The sequence below is a fragment of the Lepidochelys kempii genome, chromosome 8 (genome assembly GCF_965140285.1).
Source record: "Lepidochelys kempii isolate rLepKem1 chromosome 8, rLepKem1.hap1, whole genome shotgun sequence".
NCBI lineage: Eukaryota > Metazoa > Chordata > Testudines > Cheloniidae > Lepidochelys > Lepidochelys kempii.
Window position 1 is genome coordinate 86,292,795 of NC_136387.1, and position 26,584 is coordinate 86,319,378.

The following is a 26,584-nucleotide window of genomic DNA, read 5'->3' on the forward strand; positions in this document are numbered from 1 at the left end:
TCATACTATGCCTAGCAACATCTATGAAGAATTATCAGGCTCTGTTTTCCTACGGAGCTGCTGCTAGCAATGTCACATGGCTTCCCCGACCTTTGTTTCTCTCTAGCCTTTGTTTCCTCCTGTCCATCCCAAAACAGGTTCCCCCACGATTGCCTGCCCTAATCAGTTGCTTTTATTGTTTTAGCATAGAACTGCCTTACTCCAAACACTACAGAAAGTGCAGATGCCTGGGGACTTGGACATTACTTTTTTTAGGAATTCTACTTACCTTTCCCATATGGCTTCTTTTAGGATTAAATAGTTAATAATTGTACAGTAATTTGAAATGTAAATCCCTATATCTGCACTAATTTATTTTTTTTATTATTATTTAGTTAGTTAGTTAGCTCTTTCATGGTAAATTATGGTCTTAGACAGCCCGACACACATTCTGTCTGAATTCTCAATATTTATAGTCTCTAGCTGATGCAGAATTCAATGTCTGCGAAGAAAGGTACACAGTATATAGCAGATGCTGAGTCATTCAAGCAACTTTTCAGCGAGTAAATGACTGTGATAAAAGAATGTTTACAAAATCTAATTGTACAACACAGCCCCAGCTGGTGCTATTATGGATCCCACTGTTTACAACATAGAAATGTAAAACTGCTCATTTTATTTTATTTTTTTTGTGGCTCTCTCCTCTCAAGGAAACATAGAGGCTACCCACTCAAATGCAACTTGGTTTCATTGTCTCTGATGTATGCAGTTTGTGGGGTGGCACTGTCCAAGCCATTTTTAAAAAACATTGAGGGGATAATCATAAACTATTCTTGAATCGGCTATTCTTGGTTGAACTGGGTAAATGGCTGAGAAGAATTTGTGGGCCAGATCATGAATTTGTGGTGCATGTAGTCACAAGCAGAAGGGGAACTATGGGGTACTGTGGCATTTCAGTTTGGCTTTCTTGAAACCCACTAGTAGAGAATTTATATGGGTCCTCTGTGTACTGAGCAGCGGAATAAAATTAAAGGCCATGTTTAAGACCAGAGGTGTGGTCCATTGTTTTAGCCTAAATACTCGCTCCCCTAATCTACTTCCATCCTTTATGGAAGGAAGTGTGAAGGGTGACAGCGTTTGACCCCATATGTTTATAGCTATTTTACCACTGTGCACATCAGGTCAGATTTTAGTTTTAACTAAGACCCTTGTGTGTGATTTGGGAAGAGGGATTGGTGAGCTGCATCAGGACCTTTGAGAACCAACAACCCTTACTTGCAAGTGTGCAGGTCAGAGCCATAGGCCCACACTCCCCCTGAAACCTTTTGGGGATGTGGGGGTAACACTGCTGCTTGTTCTAGTGCAGGGAATGCAAGGGACTACAGTTGTGGCTGACACCTACACTGAATTTAGAAGGCTCCTTGCATCCACCTCAAGTATTATGCACCTACAAAGGTCCAGTCACAATCCGTCCCATAATACATATAGAAGAGTGTTAATAATCTGGACTTCACTAGTTGCCAAACCCAATAATCCATATGTAAAAAAATGAGTCTCCCTTCTTAGCAAATATTAAATAATGTTGTGGTGAGGTTCCATACTTAATAACTTATATAGAACACTATAGTATATTTAACAGTACTGTATACAACCATGTGAAATACTTTAAACTGCAGTTATCAGAAAAGGAACTTAAAGCATTTTTGGATAGTGTATTCTTGGTCTTTAACAATTGTTTATTCATGCTCTGTTTCATAAAGGGTGTAATAATTAATGAGATTCTAATGTAATTTAAGGTTTCCTTTGGTCTTCTGCTTCAAAAGTAAGGGTTGAAATATCAGGAATTTTTAACTAATATGATCAAACTATTTTGAATGTTTCTGTACCTTAATAATATTTAGGGAATAAACTAAATACTCAAGATCTTCTGAACATTTTCAGTATTTTTTTGTCATTATGAAGGTTGTTGCTACTACAGTTTTAATAAAGGAGGTGCCCCGTTAAGACAATAGATTTTGTCCGCAAGAGAGAAGAAATATGTTTTTCTTCGTAAATATTTTTGTTCAAAAAACTGAAATATTATAATCATATTTTTCCTGTAATACAAGCATATGTTTGCATTATAGAACAGTTTTGTTTGAAAACTGCATTTTTGGTACAAAAATGTAGCGATTACTAGAGTTTCATCAAGTTTACTAGAAGATTCCATTATACCAAGGTACAGAATATATCGCTTTTTGCATGTTTGACATTGAGAATGTGGCTGTACTCTAAAAAGTGTTTGCAGAAATAGCAATGTGGTGTTCCCTGTTGTTATCTTTCAATGATTTCCATACTAAAAGTGCTTAGTTAATACCTAAAAAGCACTTCACAAGTGAAAGCTCAGCCTGGATTCCAAAAGTCAACTTTGGTTCTTGTCTTACTGTGCATCATTACCAGTAATAAAGATTCTGCAGGCCAAATGTTACCCTCCCATTTATCCTTGTAAACCTCCATTGTCTTGAAGTTATGCTCTCACTGATGCTTTCAGTTACACTGCTGAAGCCTTATTATATTTTAATTAGTCCTATAAATAGAATTTATTGAACAATTCTGCTTAAGATACAGAAAGGAAAACGAAATCCAGCTCACTCTCTCTTGTCTATATTGGCATTGCAGGACCAACAGTCATAAAAAGCAATAAAAACTTACTTTGCTTACTAATGTGAAGAGATATAACTCTAGATACACACAGGCAGCAGATGGAATGAATAGGAAAGTACTATTTTTGCATAATCATTTTTCAGAGAACAATAGCATTTTAATTTAATGTCCATTATGGACTAACATGAGCACGTCCAAATTTTGCCTAAACAAGAGCTACACTGGCAGATTGCTAGGAACCTGAGAGCTATTCCACATTTTCATAATTTGGAGCAGATTGCAGTTGTCCTAGTGTTTAACATGGAGCATCCTGATCCATGGGCGGTACCTTTGTATAAATGGTGGAATAGTTGTGGTTAGAAGTAAGCAATTCTGAACAAGGATTTCTTTGCAAAATACCATGAAAACCAATGTAGATAAAAATTATATAAAAAAAAATCCCAAAAGTTTGGACTTCAAGATATATGTCTGACATTGGAGGAAATGAATCACTCTTTTTCAATCTAATGCAAAATTCTTTTTTTTAAAGTTTCTCATTGTTCCATTTCAGTTTCTCCGAAGATATCTCGTATTTCAACTGACATTGTTGTGAATGAAGGAAGCAATGTTACACTTACTTGCTTGGCCAGTGGGAAACCAGAGCCTTCCATTTCTTGGAGACATATCTCTCCATCAGGTAAGCACAAAACCATTTTTAACCCAGAGTTTCTCTCTTTCAGGAAACCCGTCGCCATTCATGCCTTTATAGATTAGGAATTGACACCACTAGTTTTGTGTGCCCAGTTTAGGACAATTGGACCAGATTTTCAGAGAAGGTGATCACCCAAAAACTCTAGCTGAAGTCAGTGAGGGTTATGGGTGCTCAGCACCTGTTAAACTCAGCCCTTAGACATAGGGTTAAACACACAATTTGAGATACCAAAAATTCAACTTTACTTTTGAAAATCTGGACCTAAGTGACTTGCCTAAGGACACAGGAGAGAGTCAGTGTCAAAGATAAGATGAGAGTTCCCGGCTCGCAGGTTATGCTCATTTCAGCTGACCATAGTAATCTATCAAACATCTCAAAAAACAAAGGAATCTTTCAGACACAGTTCTCTATACCTAAAAAAGAAAGATGAAATTTACATCATGCTGATTTAATATTCTTTAATATTTCACTACCACTGAGCCTTGTGATTATGCTGTTATACAGAATAGTTTATCAAAATAGTTTTAAATTAAAGTATACATGAAAAATTGCAAGCAGACATGATATCTAAAGAAATAATTGTGATTCTGATTCCACACACAGAGTTCTTGTACATTGGCCAAACCGGACAGTCTCTACGTAAAAGAATAAATGGACACAAATCAGACATCAAGAATGATAACATTCAAAAACCGGTTGGAGAACACTTCAATCTCCCTGGTCACTCGATTACAGACCTAAAAGTTGCAATATTACAACAACAAAAAATTCAAAAACAGACTCCAGCGAGAGACTGCTGAATTGGAATTAATTTGCAAACTGGACACCATTAAATTAGGCTTGAACTGGGAGTGGATGGGTCATTACACAAAGTAAAACTATTTCCCCATGCTTATTCTCCCCCGCCCCACACTGTTATTCTCACCTTCTTGTCAACTGTTGGAAATGGGCCATCCTGATTATCACTACAAAAGTTTTTTTTCCCCTGCTGATAATAGCTCACATAATTAACCACTCTCATTATAGTGTGTATGGCAACACCCATTTTTTCATGTTCTCTGTGTGTATATATATGTATCTTCCTACTGTATTTTCCACTACATGCATCCGATGAAGTGGGTTTTAGCCCACGAAAGCTTATGCTCACATAAATTTGTTAGTCTCTAAGGTGCCACAAGGACTCCTCGTTCTTTTTGCTGATACAGACTAACACAGCTACCACTCTGAAAAGAGTTCTTTTTATATTTTTAAGTAATTTTTGTATGTGACTAACAGAGTTAAACTGTTCTAAGTATGATAGAAAAAATATTCTTTGGGGGCCTCTCTATATTCCCACTGATGGCAAGAGCACCTTATTGCAAGTTGTGTTCATTGAGGAGTGCTGAAGTACACTAACTCCTTCAAGCTTTCAGTGCCTGAGGCTGTATAAGGGAGTTCCACTCCTCAGCTGTTTCAGTTCCTGTCTCTCTCTGCTGCTGACTGCTGAAGGAACTTCACTTCCGTGTTGCAGAGCTTTGGCTCTGACAATCCTCTGTGTTTTATGTCTAGCAGGATTGCCCTCCACTGCCAGATGAAAGTGGTACACAGCATTGGTGCTGGATCTGGAATGTTTTTATGTGGATATTTTTATTTATTTTAAACATAAAGGGTCTGTTCTACTCTCTCACTCATTTCAAAGAACTTTTCTGAAAACCATTGAGTTGTTTGGGAGTATGCTGTCACTGAATGTCACATTACTGGAGTATAAAGAGAAAAGGAGTACTTGTGGCACCTTAGAGACTAACAATTTATTTGAGCATAAGCTTTTGTGAGCTACAGCTCACTTCATCGGATGCCTGATGTTTATGCTCAAATAAATTGGTTAGTCTCTAAGGTGTCACAAGTACTCCTTTTCTTTTTGCAGATACAGACTAACACGGCTGCTACTCTGAAACCTGTCATTACTGGAGTATAAGACTGATGTAATGATTGTTCTGTAACTAAAATATTATGTTTCCTTTATTTACTTCCACATTAATTATTTAGTTTGAAAGGTTGCTGGAGAGATCACATTACTTGGCATTACATCTGATTGCTTAGTCAAATGTTGGGGATACTTTTCATTTAGAATGGATAAATGAATGTGTTCCTACACTGACCAGAGTAATGGCAATTAATTACTGTATGTGGTGGAACATAGCATAGTGTGCCTAAAAGTGAGTCTGAGCAGTAGTTTGCTTTACAAAACAAGATTTGAAAAAGTTACTATTGGCCTTTAAAACAATGACAATGAAAACTATTTCAAGTGACTACTAATAAACTAGAAAATATCAGTTGCATCATAAAGATGTTTTATAACTAAATGTCAATCAAAATAGTATCAGAAACCTTGGGGAGACTTTAGAATGGTAGCTTTATATATGAAGTTGCTTTAAATATGAACTCCCTAGGGTTCCCTGAAAAAATGAATTACATTAGCTGAACCCTACTGCCATCTTGCTAATGTCTTATAAGTGCTTCTAATTGGTATTTTTTATTTTAGATGCAATCCCTTGCAACCCCATTGGCTAAGCTATTTATCTTTTCAAGAGAGGAGCAGTGCTTTGGTTGTGTTTTAATTAAAACTTGTCACATAGATTTTAATTTTACATTCTAGGTCAACTTCTTTATTGCCATTTGAGTTTTGGTTAACCTTGCCTGTTTAAGAGGAATCAGGAGTGAACAATATTCAGAAAAAATAATTCCTCAGAATAGGCAAGGTTAACCAAGCCCCAAATGGCAATAAAGAAGTTGACTAATTACTGCTTACTGCAATGTAACTTGCATGCTCTCTGTAATTCATTTAACTGGATAAAATGTATTTTCTAAACTACCAATAGTCAAATACAGACAACAGCTCTGAAAAAATAATAATAAATATGTAACTATGTAGTCTATACAGTATAATAGTATTAAAATATATATCAGTAAATATTATTGTTAGAGCTACCTCCCGCCAGTTATAGCATATTTGTGTTTGCAATCAAAATTTGGGTCATGAGCTTGTGTGCAGCCAGAGACTTGGAGGGCAGCAGAACCAGTGCACTCAGTCCATGTGGGAGGCAATACACTGGATTGCTTGTGAAAGACTCTTGCTTGTCTTTCTAAAAGATAACTTCTAGATGAGCTAGAACATATGGACTTTATGAAATTTTATGGCTCGTGTGACACAGAAGGTCATCCTAGAGATCATTATAGTCCCTTTTGGCCACACAATCTATAAGTCTTTTAGCCAAGTAGTGTTAATGGTTTCTGGAAGGAGAAGCATCCAGACCCTTCTTGTTCATTGCATATTATCCACAAGGTATTGCTCCCTTGTTAGGCTAGGTTAGTTCTCATGCTGTTGCTTGGACAGCACAGAGGACACCAAATGCATTATGTGCCTCTATGATGTTCTGTCCTGAGCCAAAATTGGTGTGTTATGGGATAGGATACCTGTAAGGCACAGGTGTCTGTTAACACTGTCCAGCCATCATGTTTTAGGTCTTCCAGGGGGTCTTTTCCATTCTGCTTTCATTGGGTCAAAGTCAACGATGATTCTCTCAGGGAAGTTGAAACATGTTTGGAGCAGATGACTTTAGAACCTTAGGGAGCGTAGACTGATCATTTGAGAAAGCAATACCAGTTCAGTTAGGAGGGGTATCTTGTCTTTCAGCTTGAATTTTGTGCCAGTTGATGTTTTCAGTCATTTTGAGATGGTGTCCAACTTCTTTTCAATCTTGACAGTGTGGTGCTTGTCCCATAGGTCAGAATACTTATCACTGAAACATTAAAGCTCTTTAGCACCGAAGCGTCATATTGCTATTTACCAGTGTGTTCAATTTGTGAAAGACATTCCTGATGAGGTACTGATAACATATGCAGTGCAGACTTCAGGTTCTTACTTGCTGCTACTCATGTTATTGACAACAGAGCCGAGGTAGGTGAAATCACCAATAGTCATGACTGGATGATCACCCACAAAGATGCTAGAGTCCTCACTGTGTTTGAAATTGCCACCGGGAATAATTTTGGTTTTACATCAACTAAATTTTGGGCTGACTTTTCCACTGAGCTTTCCTGGGCTTTAAGTGTCATAACCAGCTCATCCATTGACTCAGCAACCAGCACTACATCATTGGCAAAACTGAAGTTAGTACGGTTCTTAACATCAAGGTATATACCTAAAATGCATTTACTTGGTGTCATAAATATAAAGGGAAGGGTAACCACCTTTCTGTATACAGAACTATAAAATCTGTATACAGAACTATAAAATCCCTGTAAAGGGTTAAGAAGCTAGGATAACCTCGCTGGCACTTGACCAGAATGACCAATGAGGAGACAAGATACTATCAAAGCTGGAGTGGGGGGGGGCACTTGAATTCTCATACCTTCTTGATAAGCTGGTGCACTGTGAAGATTTGCTTCATCACTGAATGACCAGGAGTGAAGCCAGCTTGAACTGATCTTTTCTTTCTTCTTAAGATATCCGTAGCTCAGGCCAACTAGATGGAAGCAAAAACTTTCCCTAGGATGGATAGAAGAGTAATGCTGTGATAGTAAAATCAGTCTTTGTGCTGCCAGTAATGTCTTTTTGTCATTTGGACAGGTTCTCCAGATTACATTGAATAGTGTCTGCCACAAAAGAATATGTGGTCCAATGTATTTTAACAGTTCTTCCAGAATTCCACATATTCCTGTCACCATATGTCCCTTAAGCTCTCTTGGAGCTAAATGAAGACTAGAATACTTCTTCAAATGATTTTCCAGTGTTGAAGTGCATATGCCCTATGTGTGCAAGACGGGATTTTTTTGAATAATAGTGTCCATTAGGGCAATACCTGTGCCCTTGCCACTTACTCTTCCCGTAGTCAAGAGTATAAGGGGTGGATCAGCTGTAACCTCTATTCAGTTCCATTCAGCGGATGGCTGAGACAGAACCCTGTAGTGTCTGTGTCCCTTGCTCTGCGTAAGATGGCTGATGCTGATCTACAGTTTTCGTTGCCCATTTGCATATATTCAAAACAAAACAAAACCTCTTAGACTTAGATTACTGATAGGTTTTCCTGTATAGGGGTTTAACCCTTCCCCCCCCTCCCCATGCATGGAACACTTTGTAGAAGGATCTGCCCTGTACAGTAATTCAAAATAGCCAGCACCAAATCACTGAGGTTTAAGTTTTCCCCTCTTGTGATGAGGCAATACCTGTGAATGATGGCTATGCTCAATGCCTATTGTGCCTGGGAGAGGGATGTGCTCCAGAGCATGGTTAGATTTGCAAGTCCTTCTCTGAAAGAACCCAGAAAGTAATGGAGGCAAAACTGAAACTTTTTCTCCTTGAAAAGTCCATGCAAGCAATATCAAACCTTGGCAGACCATCCAAGGAGCTCCAGCTACTGGGTCCACCTCAAGCATCAACTGCCCTGGTGACATGACTCTGGGTTCCCAGAAGACCTCTCATGAGCCCCACTCATCAGGCATCTCAGTGATGACTTCAGACCGGGGTCATAAGGAGTCCCGCTCTGATGTGTCTGCACCAAATCCCAAACTGGCACAATGGTCTCTACACACAACAAGCACTGTGCTGCCTCCATTAACGATAATAGGTGCTGACTACTATATCAAAGCCTCAAGCACTGTCTGTGTCTGCACCGAAAAGTCCAGCACAGTTTCCCCATACCAAGAACCACTGCTTCAACTCCCACCACTGCCTTGGTACTGACCAAATTCTTACCCAAGCTAGTTTGAGAGCTCTCTTCAGTGGCACCAATGCACTCCACAGCAAGCTGAGACCTTTCATTCTGACCATTTCTGGACTCATCGCTCACTAAAAGGCTGCAGGAAGTTAACCATTCATGGTACTAAAAGGCTGCAGGAAGAAACCATTCCTGATACCGACACCACACAGAGAACACTGGATAGAACTGCGATTCTGCTAGAAGAGGTGTATTTCTCTGTCTCCCCAGAAGAGGTGAATTTCTCTGTCTCCCCAGAAGAGGAGGAACAAAGCAGACATTCCTCACAAGAACATGCCCTGTCACTGTCTTGGGTAGCTCAGTGTGAGTCTTGCAGAGATTTGAGAGAGGAATCCTTGAAGGATACCATCCAGGAACCACAGGGAACACCCTACCTGCTGCCCATCCATATGTCCCTGTTCTCACTACCCTAATTAACTATGGTCATACTGATTTCCCTGGGTGATCAATCCATGTGGTATGAAACCTGCATTTTCAATTGCATCCAGAGCCAGATTCCCCCCTACACACAATGAATAGGTAGAATGTAAAGAAATAAGAAGCGATGGAATGGATAAGACAGAGTCCGTCTAGGCAAAAATTACATCGGGGAAGAAAACTATTAGAGCCTCTCCTGGGATAGTGCTTGGGGTGTGCTATAGACTGCCAGGATCTAATTTGGATATGGATAGAGCCCTTTTTAATGTTTTTAATAAAGTAAATACTAATGGAAACTGTGTGATCATGGGAGACTTTAACTTCCCAGATATAGACTGGAGGACGAGTGCTAGTAATAATAATAGGGCTCAGATTTTCCTAGATGCAATAGCTAATGGATTCCTTCATCAAGTAGTTGCTGAACTGACTAGAGGGGATACCATTTTAGATTTGGTTTTGGTGAGTAGTGAGGACCTCATAGAAGAAATGGTTGTAGGGGATAATCTTGGCTCAAGCGATCATGAGCTAATTCAATTCAAACTGAACGGAAGGATTAACAAAAATAAATCTGCAACTAGGGTTTTTGATTTCAAAAGGGCTGACTTTCAAAAATTAAGGAAATTAGTTAGGGAAGTGGATTGGACTGAATAATTTATGGATCTAAAAGTAGAGGAGGCCTGGGATTATTTTAAATCAAAGCTGCAGAAGCTATTGGAAGCCTGCATCCCAAGAAAGGGGAAAAAATTCATAGGCAGGAGTTGTAGACCAAGCTGGATGAGCAAGCATCTCAGAGAGGTGATTAAGAAAAAGCAGAAAGCATACAGGGAGTGGAAGAAGGGAGGGATCAGCAAGGAAAGCTACCTTATTGAGGTCAGAACATGTAGAGATAAAGTGAGACAGGCTAAAAGTCAAATAGAGTTGGACCTTGCAAAGGGAATTAAAACCAATAGTAAAAGGTTCTATAGCCATATAAATAAGAAGAAAACAAAGAAAGAAGAAGTGGGACCGCTAAACACTAAGGATGGAGTGGAGGTCAAGGATAATCTAGGCATGGCCCAATATCTAAACAAATACTTTGCCTCAGTCTTTAATAAGACTAAAGAGGATCTTAGGGATAATGGTAGCATGACAAATGGGAATGAGGATATGGAAGTAGACATTACCATATCTGAGGTAGAAGCAAAACTCAAACAACTTAATGGGACTAAATCGGGGGGCCCAGATAATCTTCATCCAAAAATATTAAAGGAATTGGCACATGAAATTGCAAGCCCATTAGCAAGAATTTTTAATGAATCTGTAAACTAAGGGGTTGTACTGTATGATTGGAGAATTGCTAACATAGTTCCTATTTTTAAGAAAGGGAAAAAAAGTGATCTGGGTAACTATAGGCCTGTTAGTTTGACATCTGTAGTATGCAAGGTCTTGGAAAAAATTTTGAAGGAGAAGGTAGTTAAGGACATTGAAGTCAGTGGTAAATGGGACAAAATACAACATGGTTTTACAAAAGGTAGATCGTGCCAAACTAACCTGATCTCCTTCTTTGAGAAAGTAACAGATTTTTTAGACAAAGAAAATGCAGTGGATCTAATTTACCTAGATTTCAGTAAGGCGTTTGATACCGTGCCATATGGAGAATTATTAGTTAAATTGGATAAGATGGGGATCAATAGGAAAATTGAAAGGTGGATAAGGAATTGGTTAAAAGGGGAGACTACAACAGGTCCTACTGAAAGGTGAACTGTCAGGCTGGAGGGAGGTTACCAGTGGAGTTCCTCAAGGATCGTTTTGGGACCAATCTTATTTAACCTTTTTATTACTGATCTCAGCACAAAAAGTGGGACTGTGCTAATAAAGTCTGTGGATGATACAAAGCAGGGAGGTATTGCCAATTTAAAGAAGGACAGGGATATCCTACAGGAGGATCTGGATGACCTTGTAAACTGGAGTAATAGTAGTAGGATGAAATTTAATAGTGAGAAGTGTAAGGTCATGCATTTAGGGATTAATAACAAGAATTTTAATTATAAGCTGGGGACACATCAATTAGAAGTAACGGAGGAGGAGAAGAACCTTGGAGTATTGGTTGATCATAGGATGACGATGAGCCGCCAATGTGATATGGCCATGAAAAAAGCTAATGCAGTCTTGGGATGCATCAGGCGAGGTATTTCCAGTAGGGATAAGGAGGTTTTAGTACCATTATACTAGGCACTGGTGAGACCTCACCTGGAATACTGTGTGCAGTTCTGGTCTCCCATGTTTAAGAAGGATGAATTCAAACTGGAACAGGTACAGAGAAGGACTACTAGGATGATACGAGGAATGGAAAACTTGTCTTATGAAAAGAGACTCAAGGAGCTTGGCTTGTTTAGCCTAACTAAAAGAAGGTTGAGGGGAGATATGATTGCTCTCTATAAATATATCAGAGGGATAAATACCGGAGAGGGAGAGGAATTATTTAAGCTCAGTACCAATGTGGACACAAGAACAGATGGATATAAACTGGTCATTGGGAAGTTTAGACTAGAAATTAGATGAAGGTTTCTAACCATCAGAAGAGTGAAGTTTTGCAATAGCCTTCCAAGGGAAGCAGTGTGGGCAAAAGATCTATCTGGCTTTAAGATTAAACTCAATAAGTTTATGGAAGAGATGGTATGATGGGATGACATGGTTTTGGTAATTAAATATCCATGGTAAATAGGCCCAATGGCCTGTGATGGGATATTAGATGGGGTGGGATATGAGTTACCCAGGAAAGAATTTTCTGTAGTATCTGGCTGATGAATCTTGCCCATATTCTCAGGGTTTAGCTGGTCGCCATATTTGGGGTCGGAAAGGAATTTTCCTCCAGGGCAGATTGGAAGAGGCCCTGGAGGTTTTTCGCCTTCCTCTGTAGCATGGGGCATGGGTCACTTGCTGGAGGATTCTCTGCTCCTTGAAGTCTTTAAACCACGATTTGAGGACTTCAATAGCTCAGACATAGGTGAGAGGTTTTTCGCAGGAGTGGTGGGTGAAATTCTGTGGCCTGCGTTGTGCAGGAGGTCAGACTAGATGATCATAATGGTCCCTTCTGACCTAAATATCTATGACTCTATGAATCTATGAATACAGTGGTCCCATTTTCTTAAGCTCCTCTCCTGTCCCATCCTCTACTAATGGAGGGTGAGGAGGACTATAATGGTGATGATTGCTCTTCTGATCCACAGCACCAGCTATCTGCCACCATCTCATCTTCCTTCCCAGTCGTCGTCATTATTCCTCCTCCAGGGCTTATGGATAAAACAAAAGTCTTTCAGGACTTGCTAAAAAGAATGGTGGAGATACTGGATATCCCACTAGAGCCCATACAAGAGAAGCTCAGGATATTCTGCAACATTCTACTTTTAGTGTCAGGCTGTGGCCATCAGTTATGGACTGCTTGAACCTGCCAAAGTGATCTGGCATACGTCTGGCTCAATTCTAGCAATTTCTAAAAGTGCTAACAGAAGATACCAAGTATCCACTAAGGGTTTTGAATATTTTTATCAATACCTGATACCCTGATTATTCAAGCAGCTCAGGAAAAAATCAAGGCAACAAGGTCAGCATAAATCTATCCTTTAGGAGAAAGATCCAAAGAATCTTTGGGAGGAAAATATATTCTTCAGTGAGCCTCCAGATGAGAGTAATGAACTATCAAGTGCTACTTTCAAAATACAACTTCCTTCTTGGGACAGACTTTTTAGTGAGGCTTCTGAAGCAGAAGCATCAGCATAAGAAATAAAGATCTCTCATGGCTGAAGCCAGGCTGACTGCTCAATTGGCATCACGAGCTGCACTAGGTGCCTCTGATATTGTGGGTAGGACAATGGCTATTGCTGTAGCTATGAAGAGATCTTTCTAGCTGCAGGCATTAGGATTCCCTAAAGAGATCCAAGTTCCAGTTGAAGGCAACAAGCTATTTAATACCTCCATATGCTCAAAGACTCTAGGACAACTCTAAGATCCTTGAGCCTGTATGCCTAAGTCCCAAAGAGAAAATGCCAGAGACAAGAGTCTTTCTACAGACAGAGATGACAGCATCCCTATTATCAGCAACAGTGGTCCTCCAAGCCCCCAAGGAGGAGACAGCAATTTCATTGGTGGTAGCCCTTTCTGTTGTCTTCACTGCCCCACATTCTGGGGCTTCTAGAAAGAACCTGTTTTGAGGTGCATGTTTGGAGCCTGCCTGGAGCACCTTTGGATCCTCTTCCATTCAACCCATCCACTGGCAACTGCTTTCCTCCTCCAGCAGACATGGACTGGAATAACCTCGGACTGGTAGGTCCTCAAAATAGTCAGCATAGGGTACCCCACCCCAGTTTCAAGCTGTGGAAGCCCACCTTCTCCATCCCTTTTCAAGGATCCTTGTCATGAGACACTGTTGAAGCATCTGGTGGATTCCCTTATACTGCTGGGAGCAGTGGAATAAATTCACGAGCAAAGGATTTTATTCCCACTATTTCCTAGTCCCAAAGAAGAAAATGGGGCCCATAGATATCTCAAGGCCTTCATCCATTGTTTCAAATTCCAGATAGTTACCCTAGTCTCCATAATCCCTTCCTTGTATCTTGTGATTATTTTGTGGCTCTCAACTTAAAAAACACATACTGCCACCTTTCAGTATACCCAGTTCACAGGAAGTACCTGACATTCTTAGCTCACAAATCTCACTGTCAGTACAGAGTCCTACACTTTAGCTCCATAAGTCTTCACCAAAGTTCTGGCTGTCATTGCTGAGTAACTGAGGATACAAGGAATACAGGTGTACCCCTAACTTGATGATTGGATGATATGGGGAAAATCCTCTCAGCATGTACAACTCCCTTCAAAAAACATTAAACCTCTTTCTATTCTTATTGTAGAAAACATATGTGGCAACAGGTAGTTCCTAATAAGCTGAAACATCCCTCAATGGGCCATTTTTATCAATCATCGAAGACATTTTTAATAACACATATCCCTTATAAATCACAAGTAGTCTTTTTCTGGATATCTGGACAATTCTCCATGGGTCAATAGGGTCAGGGTAAAAATATTATATACATTCCACCACTTAGTCACACACTATATTAACCTAAGTACAAAGTCCCTAGAAGCACAAAAACTAGAATTATAGCTACAACACACTTTGTTCAAAGTATCACGGGGTTTTATATACAAAGAATTATGGGAATACAAAGAATCATAGAGAGTCTGGTTCATTTGCTAACAACAGGAAACCTTTAATCAGACTGATATACAAGGCCAAATGGAAGAGATTTTTCTGTTTGGATAGTTCAGCAAAAATTTTCACCATTGACAACTTCAATTTCTGCAATTCTGGAATAATTACTTTCCCTGAAACAATTGGGATTGTCCCTCAGTTTTATAAGGGTGTACTTGGAAGCAATCTCTGCTAGTCACCCTCCCATCCAAGGCCACATGATCTTCACTTATCCAGCTCTGGTGACATTTCTAAAAGGGCTCATCCATGTTTTCCCACCGGTCAGGGAACTCCTTCCTTCTTGCAATCTTAACCTGGTTTTGACTGGACTGATGGGTTTCCTATTTAAGCTTATGACTACGTGCTCCGCTTATCACCTGTCTATGAAAACTGCCTTCTGGTAGACATCACATCAACTAGGAAAATAGGGGAGATTCAGGCCCCCTGACATGTTCTTTTGTAAGGACAGTCACCCTTAGATGTCATCTGAGGTTTCCGCCTAAAGTAACCATTGACTTTCACATCAATCAGTCTGTTTACTCCTGTTTTTTCTCCCTAAACTGATTCTGCCACAGGTGAAATGAAACTCCCCACACTGAAGTCATGAGAGCCTGGTATTTTTATTTAGAGAGGACCAAGCTGCCCAGGTGTACATCTAAACTTTTTGTGCTTTTGCTGAGCAGGTTAAGGGACAGCCCTTGGAGAGGCAATCATCTCAGAGGCTGTCCAAGTGGGTCTCAGATTGTCGTATTATGATATTGCTAAAGAGACTGTCCCTGGACAAATTAGGGCTCATTATACTAAGACTGCAGCAGCTTCTGCAGCACGTCCGGGTAGCATCCTCACATCAGAAATGTGTAAGGCAGCAACATGGAGTTCTAGACACACATTTACCACTCTCTATTTCCTGGTTCCAGTATCCAGCTCAGATGCTAGTGTCAGTAAGATGGTCCCGGAATCTCTATTCAAATAGGACTCCTCTTGCCCATATCCAGGTGAATTGGCATGTGATTGTTGGACACCAGCAGTGGACTCTATGTGGACAATCACTGAGAGAAAGAAAAGTTACTAACCCTACAATAAGTATGGCTCTTTGAGATGTGCTTTCCAAAGATTCCACAACCCACCCTCCATCCTCGTTAGCTGAGTCCTATTCTTATGGGATTCTAATTAACTAAGGAACTGACTGCAGGTTGCACCCTGTCCTTTATAACTGTGGCCATGGGAAGCGAGAGGATGTCCGGGACACTGCTATTCAAAAGAATCTAATCTCAGGCACTGGGGCATATGTATACCAAGAGTGAAGTCTGTGTGGACAAAGTATCTCAAAAAAACCCACACTTACGGTAGAATAAGTAACTGATCTTAATTAACTTGCGTTTATGTGAATATTGTCTAGGATAATGAAGCTTAATCATAATATGGCTAATTTATTTTGGCTTCCAGCTGCATTTAACCCCACTTCTTACAAGGAGCAAACACTGATAAATCTCTCTTGGCAGAGAACTGAAATAGAGTTTGAATGTATTGTAGCTGATTTACTATTGTTATGGCTCTGTTTTCTCTGGGATAAGGATAGAGGATTTAGGACTGGTCTGTAGGAGAGGAGGAAGGCCCAGAAACTCTGTGAAATAATTCCATGTCAATATAGAAACAAGCAGCCCTGGAAACCCAACAGATTATATTCTGTCTGGTAGTCTGTTGTATAAATTGTTGAAGTAATTTTCTTTTGAGGTAACAATGTAGCTGTACTGTATTGGAGCACATATTTTGAAATATAAACAGTTACAAACAGCACTAAAAATCAATTAAAAAGTGAAAGATATGCCCCGATTTATTAGGAAAAAAAGTACAGGATATTTGCAAACACTAGTTTTCTCTTTTGTGTTTGCATCCTAATTTCTGCAAATTGAGTTTATCTAGAGCTAAGGTTCATTTGCCCTTCATATTTTTCATCAGTTCTCTCCTAGAACTCCCACTGACAATAGTGAGGCTTGCATACATCAGAACAAGAATACAGTGCTAAATAATAAAGAATTATATTTAAAAGATTCTGGAATTGTTTGTCAAAGCTGTTACTAAAAGGTAAGATACTGAAATCTCTGTATACAAATGATTCAATGTAGTCTAATTCAGAAAAGTTATCATGGTTTGCCTCAATGCAGCCTCTACTTAGATGAGGTCTTATACAATTTTTTGAACAAGAGATAAAATAAAATGTTAATGTGAATGAAAATAAAATATATTTAAAGATGTTTTTTAACTTAGTACATAAATTATTGGCCTGTAATCTTTATGGTGAATGTTTAACTTAGTCATTATGTAAATGAATTCATTATATAAATATTCATTATACAAACCCATTATGTAAATCCACAAAATCTACACAAACAGTGAAACGCCAAAAGGAATGTGAAACGGTAGTTTGTAATCTGAAATTCTCGTATTGTTGAAATGTCATTTGATTAAATTGGAGATATTTATTTTGTTCTGACATTTAAGAGCAAAGTTTAACATCCATAGTTTAAGAATGAAACCAAAATCTTAAAGAATTAAGGTCTGTCTGAAACATAATGCTAGTTTTAAACAGTTGTTTTCACACCATACTTGTTATATTACCATCTTTGGAAAGCAAGCACTGCAAATGTTACTAAGAGGAGTTGTACACGGAAAGTGGACCCCTATCTAAATACCATGAGGAAGTAATTTTGAAAGGGCCTGATCCACTCCACTGATTAGGTTCATGCCCCAAGTGAGCAAGGGAAGGAGATGATCTGCAGTTCCTCCTCTTCTTTCAAAAAGTTGCTTTGGCAGCTATTTCTTTTATACATGCACAAGGTTTTCAGATATTCTTCTCTTTTCTCACTCTTTTGGGGTTTGGGGGATGGAGAAGGTAAAACAAGAAGATTGTGACTGGTGGTGAGACAAAAAGGGTTGGATGAAGCTGGCAGTTGCAAATCTGTCTAGATCCCCTGCTGTTACTGAAAAATGCATGGTGCACTGAATGATCGGGGCCCTACGGAATACATAGTTTGTGATCATGTTATAGAAGACTCTATTAAAGTTTATACAAGCACCCTTAATTCTGGCATTTCCTAACTTTTGTGTGCTTGATTTCTCAAATGGAATGTTTTTTAATGTACTTTTTGGATGTATTTCCTAGGTTTTTAAAAAGCAAATTGAAAAAACAGAGTAGACCATGTTGGAAACATATTCACACCCTCATAGTTCATCAGCAGAATTAAAATGTTTAGATGCATAGCACAGTCATCTGCCACTTGAGCTGACTAGTAGTAGTAGGTTGTCATCCTCTATGTGATCCATCCACTAGAAGGAGATGAGGCACAGCTATTTGAGTTTTCTGTAGTGGTTACCCACCCTTTGGCCCCTCCAACTTGTGTTTGTCTCAGTCTCAGTCTCCCTTCTGCTCCTTCTCATCTCAGGTTCCTCATCTCAGTCACCCCACCTCCCTCTGACTCTTTGTTCCCCAGCTCTTTCTCACAGTTTCAACAGAACCTTGTCACAGTCTCTCTTCTCCCCATCCCCTTCAGCCCTGCTCCTCAGCCTTCTGCACTCAGGTCAGGCTACTTCCTCTTTCTCCTCACTGCCTGCAGGAGTGAGCATTGAGAGAACAGGGAAAACAGCATCCCTCCTCCCAGTCCTAAAGCCTGGCAACACAGCAGTTCCTGTCTAACAGGAAAGAAATTGTTGGAGAAATCCTCACAGACTGATAGATATTAAGGTCAGAAGGGACCATCATGATCATCTAGTCCAGTGGTTCTCAACAAGGGGTATGTGTACCCCTGAAGATACACAGAGGTCTTCCAGGGGGTACATCTAGATATTTGCCTAGTTTTACAACAAGCTACATAAAAAGCACAAGTGAAGTCAGTACAATGTCTTGTTTATAGTGCTTTATATACTATACACTGACATGTAAGTACACTATTTTAGTTCAATTGATTTATGAGCAAGTAGTTTTTAAGTTAGGTGAAACTTGGGGGTATGCAAGATAAATGAGACTCCTGAAAGGAGTACAGTAGTCTGGAAAGCCACTGATCTAGTCGGACGTCCTGCACTTTGCAAGCCACACAACCTCACCCGCTCCTGAAATAGACCCCTAACCTCTGGCTGAGTTACTGAAGTCCTCAAATCATGATTTAAAGATTTCAAGTTACAGAGAATTCACCATTTACATTAGTTTAAACCTGCAAGTGACCTGTGCCCTATGCTTTAGAGGAAGGTGAAAACCTCCAGGGTCTCAGCCAATCTTACCCAGGGGAAAATTACTTCCTGACCCCAAATATGGTGATCATTTAGACCTTGATCATGTGGGTAAGACCCATTAGGCAGACACCTCAGAAAGAATTCTCTGTAGTAATTCAGAGCCCTCCCCATCCCGTGTCCTGTCTCCAGCAGTTAGGGATGTTTGCTACTGGCATTCGCCGATGGGCCACATACCATCATAGGCAGTCCCATCACACCATCCCCTCCATAAACTTATCAAGCTCAGTTTTGAAGCCACTTAGGTTTTTTGCCCCCATTGTTCCCTTTGGAAGGCTGTTCCAGAACATCACTGCTCTGATAGTTAGAAACCTTCATCTAATTTCAGACCTAAACTTGTTGATGGCCAGTTTACAAGCCATCTGTTCTTGTGTCCACATTGGCGTTTAACTTAAATAACTCCTCTCTCCCCCTGGTATTTATCCCTCTGATGTATTTATAGAGAGAAATCATATGTTCCCCAGCCTTCTTTTGGTTAGGCTAAACAAGGCAATCTCTTTGAGTCTCCTCTCACAAGGTGGTCTCACTCAGTTGCTGTGTGGGGATGACTCATGAACAATACATTGAGACACAGGAGCTGAGAGTTAATGGCACATTCTCTGTGTAGATGAAATCTTCAGAGAATTTAGCTGCCAAATCTTAACAAGTCTCTGCTGAGTGGGCACAAACTGAGATTTTTCAGATGCTCATAACTTGCCCAAATTTTGACAGATTTTCATGGAAAGAACAAAGGGCACATCCCTGATCACCAAGGATGATCCCCTTGCCAAATTTCAAGTCCCTGTGCCAAAGCAAGGAGGCACTAAAGAGAAAGAAATTATTGTAAAAAATGTTAACGTTGGCAAAATAACTTGTTCTGAGAAACAGATGAACCATTTTTGCTGAAGTTTAAAAAAATAAAATAAAATATAAAAATAAAATAAATCAGCCATTGACAGACAAACAGCATGGGAAATTTAAGCTCAAAGGCTTAAAGTCTGTCAAAGTTATAAGCACCAGAAAACAGGGTCTTACAATGGAAAGTGTTGAGCATCCTTAACAACAGGCACCACTACCTGAGCCATCTAGAGTATAGCTCATGATAACAGCAGAATAATAAACACCTGCAAAGCAGAATATTCACAGCCAGTTCACTCTCCATTGCCTGTAATACACTATTTGCAGTTCAATAATATTGGCAGTCTGATGTTTTGGAGGTAGGTTTTTTTTTCCATTTTCATGCTGTGATTCCCCTCCCCTTATTAGCAAACTCCAGTCTCTCTTCACCCCTCTCCCCCACCCCCGCCTTCTGCTCTTGTGTGTGTGGGTGCGCACACCATGATTGAACTGAATCCAATACTAGCCCTATTGTTTCTGGACAGTGCTAAAGCTCTGAAGATGTATTACACTAATGTATCATCATAACACTGGTCGTTCTGACGATATATTAGTGTAATACATCTTCAGAGCGCTCAAATGATGGAACTGTCTAGGACGAATGAGTCTAGGAGTTGATTCAATTCAATTACAGGACAAAAGTCTTTGCTAGTCACTGAATACAGAAAGAGAGACTGTTTCCTGCAAAAATCTCACTGGTGCAGATTACTACAAAAATCTTGACATTTTATGGAAAAAAAGTCAGCTTGTTTGCTTTTAGTTTCAGCTAAAAATAACTACCTTGAAAAAATAACAAGAAGGCTTAAAATTAGCAGTAACTATGTGAAAATGTTAAAATACCTTGTTCCATATGTATTTAGTTATTAAAGGGTAATATTTTTTTTCAAAACTTTAATGAATATTTCCGCACAATACAGAAACAGTAAAAATCCTGTTTAAAAAGTAAGAACTATGTGTGATGGATTTTTTTAAAATGAAAATGGATTTTTTTTTTACTTTAAGTCAATTAGGGGATCAGATTTCCAAGGACTTGTATAATGTGTGAATTTATATTTTAAGATGCTCAACTCTTTTCCTTTAACTCAAAAGTGGCTTTATTTTTAAACTATACTTTGCAGTTGTAGCACTCATACCTAGTGAATTATATATACCCAAGAGTCGATAGAGCATGTGCATGTACAGACCAATACAATAGGTGTTAGTGTACCTAAACTTCCATTAATATAATCACAATCCCAAACAATATATTCAATACAGCAATTTCTTAGTCTATAACAAGCTGATAACTTCCACATTACTCTACAGCGTCTGTCATTAACACTACAGAGCTAATACTAATACTAGTCTCAACTGTGTAAAATAACTAGACATAGACCGAGCTTCTCCTAGCTTTATAATTCAAAGTCAAGTCAAGGATATTTCAAGTACTTTGGAAATGGTCCCATCTGAAAGGGCTCTCTGTTGGATTGTTGATAAGGTGCCACTTGAATTGCTTTGTCCTAGGTATCTTAAATTTTGGGATTATTTGTTTCCTGGTTCATCAGTCTGAATTCCTGAGGCCAGTGACTACTGCCAGCCTGGAGCTGCCAATCATCTGTCTAGTACTCCAAGTGATCACAAGGCACTTCCTTTGCTTCTTTTTAAAGCCTTACTGCTAGTCAAGAATAACTCTGCCAATAGTAAAACAGTTCAGTGATTTAATTTGATAAGCAGTGGCAATGACATGCCTCCCTTATGCCATCATTTTTCTTCTTGTGGGCAATTGTTTGACTGAGACATTAGCACTGTACTCAACTTTCAGGTGAAACATCTGTTCCTTGCAACTAAATTGGAATGGCTTACCCACAATCCACAAAAGCTTCAGTAGCAAATCATAGCAGGAAGGATCAACAATGAATAGGCCAGTCTGAAGGAAGCACATCATGCTGGCACTCTGAGCATGTAAATGTCTCAATCTTCAGTTTCAAATCTACTGCAAGGTGCTGGACCTCATGGTCAATTGACGGCTTCCTGGAAGACAACCACTTTCGTAACCCCTTTGTGAAAGTCAATGGGGAAGCTGAGAGCTTAGATCGTTTTGCAGACAATTATACTTGACAAATGTATGTACATAAAACCTACATGCTACTGTACTTTACATATTTATGACATTAATATTTTATAGGGACTTTATTCTACTCGATATAGGTTATTACACTATGGTATCTGAATGCCTTCCAGTAGTGCATTAAGTCACATGTCACATCTGTCACATGTTTAGTTCTCTCATCCTGTCCCCAAGGGAGAAGTATGTGCAGTGGAATGTCTTGCTTTGATAAGGTTTTAGTTGTTCATTTTTTTAAATATACATGTCACTATGTATTTCTAAGAGAGACAAGGTAGGTGAAGTAATACAATTTATTAGACCAACTTCTGTTTGTTTATTGGACCAACGCAGCTACAACAACACTGAAAACAACTATCTATTTATGTTAGAGAAGGCAAGGTCAAAGACATGTTCCTGGCACTTGAAGTAGAAGTGGTGAGTGTGACAAATATTGCAACCACATGCAGCATCTTTGAGGATTATATTGTACTTTATATTTAAAGCATGAAAATCTCAAAAAGCCCTTATATTCAGATGGGCCAGACAGCATGAGCTGTAGAATATTTATAGCCCATATTTGCACCCATACAAATGATGATGTGTATTTGTGCGTTCCTGGCTTGCTAAATGGGTTTCCTGGGGAATCCCGGCAGGGGGAGGGTTAATGCAGATCCTCTGTAGATGGGTTAGTGGTTGCCCTTCCCCCCTCTGGCTCAGTGGGAGGCCACTTTGCCTCACTATGTCATTGGGGCACCACCAAGTATTAGGGAATTAGTGAATCAAGTCCCAGGGCCTGAGGCCTCTTTGGCGGGGTAGGCCAGAGCAGCAAAAGAGTCTAGGTAGCTCTGACCCTTAGGCAGGGCAGAGCAGCAAAGCAGCCTAGGTAGCTCGGGTAGCTCTGACCCTCAGGCAGAGCAACAAACAGTCTAGGGAGCCCAGGCCCTCGAACAGGACAGAGCATCAAATGGTCTAGGGAACTTGGGTCCTTAGGCAAGGCAGGGCTATATGCAGTCTTTCACCTGATGTCCTGATTCAGGCAGATGGCCAACAAACGCAGGGCTCTTGGCCTAAGGTGAGTAGGCAACCACCACAAGGGCGGGGCAGCCACAGGGATAGGGGGACCTGGGCCCACCCTACTCCACTGGGTCCTAGCCCAGGGTCCTGACAGCAGTGGAGGACGCTACCACTAGGTCAGCAGGCATCCCACTGCAACATACTAACTTGGGTTCTGACTGCAAAACTGGACCAATGTCTGGTTTCCCTCGGCTACTTCCTACCCTGGGTTGGGCAAGGGGATCCGTATTTCAGGGGTCTCATTGGGGTATTCGGCTGCTGGCAATCCTGGTTGCTCCTCTCCGCTCTCAGTTTCCTCTGGAGTCAAGGTGTTCATTGCTTGGTAGCAGGGCCTGGGGCCTGCAGCAGGCTTGGGACATCCATCTCCTTCCCTGGCTCAGGCTCAACTGAGATAGAGACTCCACCTCTTAAACTTCCTGTCATATCCCTTAGCTTTCGGCAGGAGGGGTGGGCCTGGCCTGGCTCTGCCCACCAGGGATCCGAGAGTAGCCCCTCCCCCTCTAGCTCAGTGAGAGACCACTCCACCTCACTACATCCTCCAACACTAGTTATGTAAAAGCCCAGCCTTTCAAGCTTGACCTTGCCAGGCAATGGGGAGATGAGTTTTATCTGTTTATCTGTTTTCAAGAGCCTGGGAGACAAAGCAAGATTTCTGGTATAAAAAGCTGAATTTAAACAGACTCTGATTCTTCTGATTCAGCAAACAGACAGGACCTTAGGTCCTAGGGTGGCCCTAACCCCTGCAGAAGGGTTGGAAAGACTTTTGTCCTACCAGACTCCCCATGCAGAAGATGAGAAATTCCTGGTATGTTTAGTGAGGGTTTAATCCTTTTATTGTTTTTACGTTTTTCCTCTGTGATGCTTTTGCTCTCATAATAAATGTACTTTGCTTTGGAAGAGCTATGTGGTCACTGGTAAAAACACTAATTGTCTTTAGAGAGAAAGCCAAAAACATCTGTTGGCTGTTAAGCAGACTGGCTTGCTGGGGATATCGCAGTATATGTATGACACGGGGCTGCATGCAGCCTTAAAACCCGTTGTCAGAAGGCACATGGCCCCCTCCCCAGAGACAGGTGATGATTAGAGGCCTGAGATATGACTGGACACTCCTGCAGTGGAATACAGAGTGGGGATAAAGATTCAGTTACCCTGCAACTGTGACAGTGTGTTTTGTGATTGTCCTTAGTTCCTGGGGGAGTTTATCCCAGAGTCTCAGACTGGCCACTGAGAAAGGTCTGTATCGTGCACAGATATGCTTTACCCTTATTACAGAAAGAAAAGGAGTACTTGTGGCACCTTAGAGACTCACCAATTTATTTGAGCATGAGCTTTCGTGAGCTACAGCTCACTTCATCGGATGCATACTGTGTACATCCGATGAAGTGAGCTGTAGCTCACGAAAGCTCATGTTCAAATAAATTGGTTAGTCTCTAGGTGCCACAAGTACTCCTTTTCTTTTTGCGAATACAGAGTAACACGGCTGTTACTCTGAAACCTTATTACAGAGTGTTCCACTGTGCCAGAGGAGCATATCTGTCAACTACAGTGTTCATCACAGAGCTTTAGACAGACTTTTACCCTGGGTTCAGCCCTGAAGCACCTAAATAAGGACTGGAGTGCTTGTAGCACCTTACAGACTAACAAATTTATTTGAGCATAAGCTTTCATGAGCTACAGCTCACTTCATTGGATGCATGCAGTGGAAAATACAGTGCGGAGATTTTATATACACAGAGAACATGAAACAATGGGTGTTACCATACACACTGTAATAAGAGTGATCAGGTAAGGTGAGCTATTACCAGCAGGAGAGAAAAAAAACCTTTTGTAGTGATAATCAAGGTGGGCCATTTCCAGCAGTTGACAAGAACATGTGAGGAACAGAGAACTTGAACTTGATTTGACAGTCTATAGGAATCCAGTGTAGAGAGCAGAGAACAGGTTAGATATCATCACAATAGCCTGTGTTGTTGAGGAGACACGCTGAGGCATCTTTACTAATTGGAGTTTCCTAAGTGCCAAAGGTTTCATGCTCTAGTCCATCTTATTGTAAAATTACGATTCTGGAGTCAAGTTTGGCAATCTGTCACTAAATCAATGTATTTACTGTATTATTCTATAGCATACACTAGTTTATTTTACTTGCTTAGGAAAAATAATGTAAAACAGTTCAGTGATTTAATTTAATAAGCAGTGGCAATGTTTAATATGAAACACATCTATAGCAGTTTCCCACCAACTCAAGAGGAAAAAGGAGATATGAACCTGGTAAAGGAAATAGACTTCCTCCAACACAATTTTATTTATCGATTTAAAGCAGGGATCTCAAACACACGGCGCGATGCGGCCAGTGGGGTTCTTTTGTGCAGCACGCCAAGCTCCCATGGGCCCCTCTGCCTACCCCATGGTGCCGCGAACCCCATGCCGCTCCCTGAAGTGGCCGGAACCATGCCCCTGCGGCCCAGGGGGCAGGGAGCTCCGGGCTCTACTCTCGCTTCCAGGCTCCGCCCCCCGCAGCTCCCATTGGCCGGGAACGGGGAACTGCGGCCAATGGGAGCTTCAGGGGAGGCACCTGGAGGAGCAGCAAGAGCAGCACACAGAGCCGTGTGTCCCCCCCCCGCCCCGGAACATGGTTCCGGCTGCTTCCTGGAGCAGAGCAGAGCGGCGCAGGGCCAGGGCAGGCAGGCAGGCAGCGAGCCTGCTCTGGCCCCGGTGCGCGCTGCTTCCACCCTGGAGCCACTCTAGGTAAGCGGCGCCGGGCCGGAGCCCACACCCCCCCCGCACCCCAACTCCCTGCCCTGAGCCCCCTGCCGTATCCTGCACACCTCCTGCACCTCAACTCCCTGCCCTGAGCCCCGCCACACCCCACACCCCTCCTGCTCCCACTGGGGGCATGGAAGGGGGTGGGGTTGGGGTGGAGACTTCGGGGAAGGGGTTGGAATGGGGGCAGGGAAGGGGTGGGAAGAGGCAGGGTGGGGCAGGGCCTCATGGAAGGGGTGGAGTGGGGGGGCACCGGGGGCAGCAAGGGTGGGATGTCAGTGATGTGGCCCTTGGGCCAATGCACTAGTCCACATGTGGCCCTCGTGGTCATTTGAGCTTGAGACCCCTGATTTAAAGGCAGCAGTGCAATTAATAGCTTCCAGTGGTTACTGTCTTTCAACCTTCCCTTTATTTTTGCATTTAAGGAAAGAAAATGTATAGTACTGAATCCTCAAAAATTCATCTATCCTGCAGACAGGAAATGTCTTTTGATTTCAGTTTTAAACTTTACCCTGCAATGGATGAAATACACTGTAGAATAGATTAGATCTGAGGATTCAGGACTGAAAATCACTTTCAGTATCAAACAGTCCTTTACATATGGAGTCACTGATATTAAACTCTGTGATTAATGGGCTGCCCATTAAACAGTCTCATAAAAATGTCATCATTATGAGAACTGTCCAAATGTTTTAGAATCCCTTTAGGAACAATTAACAGTAATTCTGGAAATGTTCATGTCATCTATAAATTTTGAAACCCAATGAAAAATTCTGCTTGTTAATGTGGAG

The 26,584-nt window shown here is 40.9% G+C and overlaps 1 protein-coding gene across 1 annotated transcript in view; it reads left to right on the forward strand.

Annotated features, from left to right (window-relative positions):
• Nucleotides 1-26,584, forward strand: part of NEGR1 (neuronal growth regulator 1) — a 604,691-nt gene that overhangs the window by 380,017 nt on the left and 198,090 nt on the right. The window contains exon 3 of the mRNA XM_073357343.1: nucleotides 3,173-3,298. Within this exon, the coding sequence (XP_073213444.1) occupies nucleotides 3,173-3,298 (126 nt within the window). The remainder of the gene's footprint in view (nucleotides 1-3,172; nucleotides 3,299-26,584) is intronic.